The sequence below is a fragment of the Argentina silus genome, assembly GCF_951799395.1.
Source record: "Argentina silus genome assembly, chromosome: 9".
NCBI classification, from domain to species: Eukaryota; Metazoa; Chordata; class Actinopteri; order Argentiniformes; family Argentinidae; genus Argentina; species Argentina silus.
The window spans coordinates 17,092,578-17,101,924 of NC_139663.1; the positions used below are offsets into that span (position 1 = coordinate 17,092,578).

The 9,347-nt window shown below is 46.7% G+C and overlaps 1 protein-coding gene across 2 annotated transcripts; it reads right to left on the bottom strand.

The window, feature by feature from the left end:
* Window positions 1-513: 513 nt before the first annotated feature.
* Window positions 514-8,999, bottom strand: pecam1a (platelet and endothelial cell adhesion molecule 1a). 2 transcript variants are annotated; one of them, XM_083677975.1, is made up of 15 exons: window positions 8,941-8,999; window positions 8,759-8,782; window positions 7,382-7,675; window positions 6,217-6,498; window positions 5,500-5,760; window positions 5,143-5,340; window positions 4,499-4,801; window positions 4,018-4,299; window positions 3,495-3,627; window positions 3,245-3,315; window positions 2,777-2,830; window positions 2,590-2,676; window positions 2,138-2,194; window positions 1,463-1,488; window positions 514-895 (listed from the first exon to the last, which is right to left on the bottom strand). In XM_083677975.1, exons 1-15 carry the CDS (start codon window positions 8,993-8,995, stop codon window positions 725-727), a joined length of 2,298 nt encoding a protein of 765 aa, XP_083534101.1. In that variant the 5' UTR covers window positions 8,996-8,999; the 3' UTR covers window positions 514-724. The 2 variants fall into 2 exon arrangements, with proteins under 2 accessions (XP_083534101.1, XP_083534100.1); XM_083677974.1 differs by having other exon boundaries at window positions 5,068-5,340.
* Window positions 9,000-9,347: the final 348 nt, after the last annotated feature.

Here is a 9,347-nt window from a genome sequence, read left to right on the forward strand (position 1 = left end):
AGAGGACGCGAGGAATCGAGTTCCTAACAATTGAGAAAGGGCCATAAATAGGGCCATAGACAGGGCCATAGACAGGGCCATAGACAGGGCCATAGACAGGGCCATAGACAGGGCCATAGACAGGGCCATAGACAGGGCCATAGACAGGGCCATAGACAGGGCCATAGACAGGGTCATAGACAGGGTCATAGACAGGGCCATAGACAGTGCCATAGACAGGGCCATAGACAGGGCCATAGACAAGGTCATAGACAGCCTCCCTCCCTTTCTCCCTTTCTCACGTTGTCACACTTGAACTACAGTCACACTGCCTGTCACAGACTGTACCTCAGTATAGGTTCAAAAGGCCTCCCTCCTGTTGATGAATTGTCAGTTCACACTAGAAGGAAACTACATTTGTTTGGCTTTTCCTCAGGGTGGAAACATGCAGTACATCCTCTGTCCACGTCCTCTGGAGATATGACAGGGGACAGGCTGAGGCAAGAACTCTGTTTTCAACTTATTGAAACAAAGGACAAGGAATGGATCATTTTATTTGCAATTCACAAAGTTTGAAAAAGTGTAAGAACTGTACAATAGTTTGAAAAATTAGAATTTTGAAAAATAGTAATAATACAAAACAGGTTATGGGAGATAATCATATAGCTAAAAACCACGCAATAACAGCTCAAGTTGATCAATTGTCAATAAATATTCTTGGTGGTCATTATTCAAATGGTCATTCTTAACAGTCTGGCTCGTCATTGTGGTCACCACAGTCATTGTGGTCATCCAGGCCATTGTGGTCCACATGGTTACTGTGATTATTGTGGTCATCGTGGTTATGGTGGTCATCATGGTCATCATGGTTGTCATGGATATCATGGTTTAGCTGGGCATACTCCACTGACCCTTGCTGAGAAAGACAGAAGAGAGACTATCATCCTTGAAGAATTATTTTCCAGTCATCTAATTTGTTTGGATCATTCACTGCAGAGACAGTCATTGTTTCTTTGACTTCTTCATGACATTGATGTCTACATTTCAGACTACACTGCAATCTCTGATGGTCCAGCATCAACAACTCCTTCCTCTTGATTTTGAGGGAGAAATAATGAGAACCCCTAGGGGACTGAGTGCAGTGATAACTTTAGTGGCTTGGAAAAGTAAATGGAAAACTGATATAAAAAATAGCCATGTCACTTTGGAATAGAACACTATTCTATCAGCATTTCTTTCTATTCACAATACTTTCTATTCATAATACTTAGTCAATGTCTTATTTTCTATATTAGGGGTCCTTCTATGTCAGTTAAAAGGCGTCTGTGTGTGTGTGTGTGTGTGTGTGTGTGTGTGTGTGTGTGTGTGTGTGTGTGTGTATGTGTGTGTGTGTGCGTGCGCGTGTGTGTGTGTGTGTGTGTGTGTGCCTGCCCGTGTGTGTGTTTGTGTGTGTTTGTGCATGTCAGCACAATGTTCTACTTACGCCATCCGCCTGTTCTTCTGATGCACCTGTCAAAACACAGTAGGAGACAAGCTCAGGAAATGAAGGCAGTCAGTGATCAGAGAAGAACTTGCGTCTCCACTCCCCCAAACAACACCCACCACTCCTCCAGAAGAGTGGGTGTTTCGGGCTTATCGCATTACAGCCACTAATGTGTATGTGGTACTAATCTGTTTCCCTGCCTGCAAGCCCCATTGTCTAACAACACAGAGACAAGCCAAAGCCCATTATTGTGTTCTCTTCCCCTGTGCCACAACATTGTTTGACACTCATACTACTGACATTCGCAAGGAGTAGGTCAATAACTATGAACAATGGACTGAATGGGTGACGGAGTGGGGTGTGTTTTCCATGGGTATCAAACAATGGAGCGGCCTGCTCAATCAGCATGACGGAAAGACTCACTGTTTGGACTGGATTGTTATTACAGGAAGTTCCCTTTGACGAGAGCAGGAAGTGGACACCTGGCTATCAGGCCTCCTTGTTTAACGGAACACTCTCTCACTAACAATGCAGATGTTTACAGTGAGACCTGACCTTGTGCTTCCTGGCGCATTTTTTTTTTTTAAACGGCAAGAGAGGGACCAAAAATCAAATTGGCTGTTTAGTAAGATTGTAAGAGCGTTTTGTGAGCGAGGAACAGGATGTTAGTCTTACCTTGCGTTGAGTTCCGCACTTCGCTGTACACCGTGTCCGTGCCTTTCTTCACCGGAGCTGGGAGGACACAAAAGCATAAGGAGAGAATATGAAATGCTTCAATGGAAATAACAATCCCTCCATGGCCTACATTCACTAAACATTATTCCACCCACAGATCCCCCCCCCCCCCCGCCCCCCTTTGCCTTCCTTTGCTGCATCCGCCTCTTTTGAAGACACACATTGCATCAGTGTGATGAGTCAAAGTTCAAATCATGACAAATGCCTTTCTCAGTTGGGTTCACCCCCCCCCCCCCCCCCCGCCCCCCAGGTCACAATTTAAGTGATTTTTGTCCAGGTGTAATGCAAGGCATATAACTGTCAAAATATCTCTACGATGTTTGTTCAGGAATGATGGCAACATAGAGTCATGGACCAAACCATTTGAAGCTGATAGGACTGGCCAGTCTCACCTCTGCAGGGGTCCATCTCCTGGGGCTGCACTTCAGTGTACTGTGTCTCCGGCAGCTCTGGAGGACCCTCACTCTGCTCATCAGACTCTACAACACAACAGGCAGACTCAACATTCAGGTTGGATAGACAGGTAGAGACCTATTGATAGAATTATCATCGATAACCCCTGACCTCTGGTAAGCTCACCTGAGCCTGAGACATGATCACTCCAGACGCTCCTCCCCATCACCCCCGGAGTGACTGTGAAGCACAGACACCAGGGGTCAGTCATACAGGAGGACAGGGTCAGAGGAAGTGTACTATAGGAGACAGGCAGTTGTGAGGCTGTTGCTAACTTGTGTATCTTCCTTATATGGCCCACAGTCCAACATGCAGTGTGTCACTAACAACATATGGTCTCATCCATGTTGAATGAAACATTCTGTGAAACATGACGATACTAACACAATAGATGTTGCTTTAGTCTCCTGCTATTCTGAACTAAGCCCAGGAGGAAGGAACACAGATAAAGAGGAAGTAAGAGGTCCCGACAGCATGTGGTTAGGAGGAAAGGGATTGTGGAGGTCACGCAACACTCTATTAAGATTTGTATGAGGGACAAATGGTTTGGTGGTGTGAAGCCCTGAGAGCAGCCACAGGTAAATCAGTGTTTACCATTGGCAGCCATGTTGACCTCTTCTTGGGTGAGGCTCAGACGCTCTTCTATTTTGGCGCTCACTGACTTCCTGAGAGATAGCGAACATGAAAACACAATTAATGCTTATAAACAGGAAACTCTTACAGTGCGTGACCGTTTTCTCCTACATTACAGACCTGTGACAAAAAAACTGAATGAACACATTCATTAGTAGTTTGTATAAAGATTATGGTAGAACGACAAAAATCACACTCAAGGCCAACTCACACTGACAACTCTGTGGTCCTCTTCCGTTTGAACGGAAGAAGGCCTTTCTTAACCACGATAACGAGGATGAGGGCCACTGTGAGCAGAATGCAGAATGTCGCAATCAGCCCCTTCTTCCAGCCAGCCAGTTTCACTGTAGTACAGATAGAAATGGCACTGGTTCAAACAACAACAAACCACTTTTTTTGGTAAACAGCTGAGGAATGGGTCTAGAAAAATGTAACCATGCTCAAATTCATGGACGGAGCTATGGATGCAAGGACTGACCATCGATGAGATCGAAATTATCGTTTCAACCATGTTTTGATGTTGATGTTGTTTACAAACAATGGACTATAACAAGTTTATATGTTGGGTTCTGATGGGGGTAGTTGAACTAAGCTCATCATGTATAAGTTATATTCTTCAAGAATCAATGGCAGTATACCATTAACTCATAAATCCCAAAATGGATGTACCAATCCCAGATTGCCCCCCCCCCTCCATCCCACCCCGCCCCGCCCTACCCCCCCTCGCCCCTCACCTGCTACAGTGACCATGGCGCTCTTCTTGCTGTCGTTGGATTGGTTGTTGGTGACACAGTAGTATCCTCCTCCGTGCTCTCGGTTGACGCCTCTGACAGTGTGGGATCCCTGCAGGCCATTGGTGTCCTTTGACAGGAGGGGCGTGTCACTCTTACTGTGGTACCATTTGTAGGTGATGGGGGGCGTGCCCCACTCAACAGTGCAGGTGAGGATCAAGTCCTGTCCTTCAACAACTTCCCCCATGTATGGTTTGGTGGTCAGGACGGGATAAGACACCGGTTCTATAAGAACAGCATGCGTAATAGGGTCAATGCAGACCGTATCTGCGACTTTACCTTTTTACCTTTGCCCAGCATTATATTTTGCCACATATCACCCAAAGTATTTCCATGCATTTCCTTCCTGTGTTATAGGGCAAGCTGAATGATCTGTGACAGCCTTTTTTATGTTTCTAAACAGGAAGCTCTGTGGCCACCTCACCTACGATGATGGTGGTGAGTCTGAGGTGTTCTGCTGAGCTCTCCCTGGGGGGGTTGTTGGGTTGGTTCTGGGCCAGGCAGGTGAAGCTGGTGATCTCAGATCTCCTGTGGATGGCTGTGACGTTGAAGAGAGCCAGTTCCTGGGGCCTGCGCACCGTCCTGACATGAGCCTGCCCGTTGGGGCCCTTCAAGGTGTACCTGATGGGCATACAGCCGTTGTCACTGTGGCACTGCAGCTGGAAGGGCTTCCCCAGAATCAGCAGCTTGCCCCCAACCATGCTCAGGACAGGCACCGACACAGGCACTGTGAGGGAGAGAGAGAGAGGGAAAGGGGGAAGGTGGGAAGGAGGGAGGAAGCGAGGGGGTTGGAGGAAAGTTCAGAGGAATGGAGATGATAAAAATACGACGAGAAAATAGAAGACAGGAGAAGACGCGTGAAAAACAAGAGGGGAGAAGAAGGGAGAAAAGAGGATAAGGACATGTTGCTAGCTGTACTATGGAAGTTATATTGTCCCTGAGAATGGAATGTTTTAAAAAACAATCCGGAATTTCACACACACACACACACACCTTTTGCGTTAATGACAACCGTTTTTTTGCAGTCCTTGACGATATTTATGGCTTTGGCCTGGCAGGTGTAGTTACCATTGAGGGAGGGCTCAGCTATGCCACTGTAGTTCCCCCCTTGCGCCACTAAAATATGGTTTCTGTAGATGGAGAACTTAACATCGTCACCGCTCATCCTCTCAGGGGAATACTGTAAGATGTAACAGGTCAGTGTGAAACGCTCTCCCTCATACACTTCTCTGGGTTCCATCTTGATGAGTGGGTTTGAAAACAGCTCTGTGGGGTTCAGACAGAAAAAGGCGAGCGTCAAACATTTCATTGAACGATGCCTTTTGACATAAACACACTGATCAACAACAAACTCCATTGGATGGCCTTGAATGACACAGTACTGACACAATGTACTTAACAAGCTCACTATCATCCCATACTTGCCTTTGACTTTAATGGAACTGTAGGATTCCTTCTGCACGTTGCCCATCTCTGCCCTGCACACAAAGTCACCCATGTCCTCGGCCAGAACAGTGAGTCGATGACTCAGACTTATGGATTTTCTCTTCAGCACCCTCTTGTTCTTGAGCAGGAACACCACCACTTGAGGCAGGGAATCCAACACTTTACAGACAATCTCCACAATGTCCCCTTCCACGATGCCATCGGACGGGATAATGGTCATGAGTGGCGTGATGTAAAGCGCTGATATCAAGACAAAGAAGAAGGGAAATTTATGAACCAAATATCCATCCTCTTGCAGGTGATGGAATATGAAGCAATCCAGATGAAGAATCAGAATCAGAATCAGAATCAGAATTCTTTTATTTGGCCAAGTATGTTTGCACATACAGGAAATTGACTTGGTGAGGTTGGTGCATGTACATAAAAAACAAATAGCAAATATTGACAAGAAATTTACAAAATAGCAAAGTATTAACAAAAACAAATTTACAAATTTACAAAAAAGAGCAGCAGAACAATACATCTTGTAGGCACTTGTATGAGGCGCCATGGGTATTGTAGAGCATCACGTCAATAGAAATTGAACACATAGAATTCTGATTTCATAACAATTATACTGTACTTTTGATTGGAACCTGACACACATCACTGAACCTAACTGCAGACATGATGACATCACAACCCAGTCTCTCTTACCTTTCACCATGACCGCGGTCACATTGCTGTCGTTGGACCTGCCGGCGTCGGGCAGCAAGGTGACGTCAAAGTTACAGTGCAGGAGACTGTTCCCGAAGTGGCTCAGCTTCAGGCTGGTCTCCACTGAGTTCCCACCGGACCTCACCTGCTTGATCTTCTCAGAGTTCTCGTAGAAGTGGAAGAGCAGGGAGCCAGACTCGTTTGGAGCGCTGCACGTGGCTGTGACCGCATCCCCTTCATACACCACGGCAGGCGTCACGTTCAGCAAGGGCGTCTGTAGGCCTGGGTGGATACAGCCAACCACTAAAGTAGGATACCACATTACCCTAACCCTAACCCTAACACTAACCCTAACCCTTACCCTTACCCTAACCCTAACCCTAACCCTAACCCTAAGCCTTACCCTTACCCTAATGCTAACCCTAACCCTAACGCTAACCCTAACCCTAACCCTAACCCTAAGCCTTACCCTTACCCTAATGCTAACCCTAACCCTAACGCTAACCCTAACCCTAACCCTAACCCTAACCCTAAGCCTTACCCTTACCCTAATGCTAACCCTAACCCTAACGCTAACCCTAACCCTAAGCCTTACCCTTACCCTAACGCTAACCCTAACCCTAACCCTTACCCTTACCCTAACCCTAACCCTAACCCTAACCCTAAGCCTTACCCTTACCCTAATGCTAACCCTAACCCTAACGCTAACCCTAACCCTAACCCTAAGCCTTACCCTTACCCTAATGCTAACCCTAACCCTAACCCTAACCCTAACCCTAAGCCTTACCCTTACCCTAATGCTAACCCTAACCCTAACGCTAACCCTAACCCTAACCCTAAGCCTTACCCTTACCCTAATGCTAACCCTAACCCTAACCCTAACCCTAACGCTAACCCTAACCCTAACGCTAACCCTAACCCTAACCCTAACGCTAACGCTAACCCTAACCCTAACCCTAAGCCTTACACTTACCCTAACCCTAACCATGCGTGGTTCTTAGAACTCGCTATAAGTCAACTTGTTGTAATGCCACGTACCAGAACACAGTATAGGGGCCACAGTTGGCTCTGTGCTAGCTCATTACTATCAGACCATACTTTGATTAGATGGAAAACCAACAGTACTCATATGGAAAATAAGGATAAGTGCCCACTTCAACAGTACCTGTGACGGTGAGTCTCTGGGTGTGGCTGCTTTTGCTCTTGTCTTGAACTTTGACCCGACACTCATATGTGCCAGAGTTGGCAGCCCTGGCTGGTATGAGTTTGTGAAGTACTTTTGATTCGCTGGTGTTTTTGGAGTAGACCAGGACATCGTCCTGTAGGAAGTTGAAGCTGTGCGTCAGGCTGAAGGAGGGGCCATGGCTGACACTGACCTCACAGCGCAGGGTCACCGGGGTGCCACTTTCTACCACGCCGCTGGGCAGGAGTGTGAGCTCCACGCTGTCTATGGTGTATACTGTACAAACACACACACACACACACACACACACACACACACACACACACACACACACACACACACACACACACACACACACACACAAACACACACACACACACACACAAACACACACACACACACAAACACACACACACTTAAATGTGTATCAACAGGAACCATTTCCATGTTAATACAATGCTGTTGCTAGATTAATAACAACGAAATCACAAGTGTTACTTTAGTTACTAAAGAGGAATAAGAGCAACTCCATGTAAAATGCAACAGGGCCAGGCAGGGAGGTTAGTATATTCTTTCTGTCTTCACAATGTGAAGTCGAGAGGAAGAGGCCTTCCTTGGTTTCATTCCACAGTAAGCAGGAGCCAGACTCCGGAGGAGGAAGGAAAACACACAAACAAACACAGGCTGACCTTCCCTTGGGAGGGCTGTGGCATTACCCTGGCTCCTGTTCCCACTCAACCACAACAGAATGTGGCCTGAGCTGCCACTACAAAGCGGGCATTCTGTTCACATCCTCCTTGGGTAAATGCTTTTAGAATGGGTACACGGCTTAGCAATACAAGGGAGGAAGCAGCGAACTGAACCAAAAGTACCGATTAGTACCCAAATCTGTGACTCCAAATAGACTAGCCATTGGAAATAGAAATGGTTCGTTATTACAGATCTATCTCACCAGCTCCCTTTCAATTGCCCATCAAGTGTTCAAAATCAAGGGGAGAAAAATTACTGAGCAATAAATAAAATCACTTATCTTATAATATCTTAGAATGTGGGAGTATCAAAGAGGTTCATTCCCATGCTGACGCAAAGCAGTGCAACTCGCTGCGCATCACGACTAAAAATACTTTCAGTAAATCAAACCAAAGACATGAAAGCGTCAAGGAAGTCAGATGCGTACAATACCCATTTCCTACAAAAATAACTATTTTGTGTGAGGTGTAAAAATAGCCCTGCTTGTCAAGAGTAGGAGAGGACCCACTAGCTGGCCTAAAACTGTCTGAACACAGTCTCTAGCTTTCCGATGCCTTCGTGAAAGTCGCTTCAAACATGGAAAGTACAGTAATTATATCTCATACTTACATGACTGAGCTTCAGCACCTCGCCCTGTGTGTGAAGAAAGGTGGAGGGAGAGAGTGGAGGAAAGGGAGGAAAACAAAACAAACGTGTGAGAGACATATGATGAAAAAGTGCTCGAGTGGAGGGTGCTACCTATCCTAGCAGTGAGAGATCCCGTCTCAGAGAGTAGAGTGGCGGGTCCTTACAGAGGGAGAGGAGGCTGGTCAGAAGCAGAGCCAGGTGGAGCGGTTTGGAGTCCATCCTGAGTGATGTGCTGTGGAGTCACACACTGCTACCGCGGGACAGGCAAGGTGCTGGAGGGGGCAGGCGTTCAGAAAGGGACACAGGACGTAGGGGTGGGCCGCAAGGAAGGAGAACAGAAGGAGGTGGAGTACAGAAGGAGCAGTGGGGTGGGGTGGGGGGGGGGGGGGGGGGTTGGAGGAGATTTCTTAGTGTGTGTTTCTGTGTGTGTGTGTGTGTGCGCTTGTGCGTGTGTGTGCGCGTGGGTGACAGAGTGAGTGTACGCCTTAGCCTCATCATCATTTGGCCTTCTTTTTGTTGAATTTACCAGGAAATGATTGTTACTTCCTAATTTATTTGTTTCTGTCAGTAG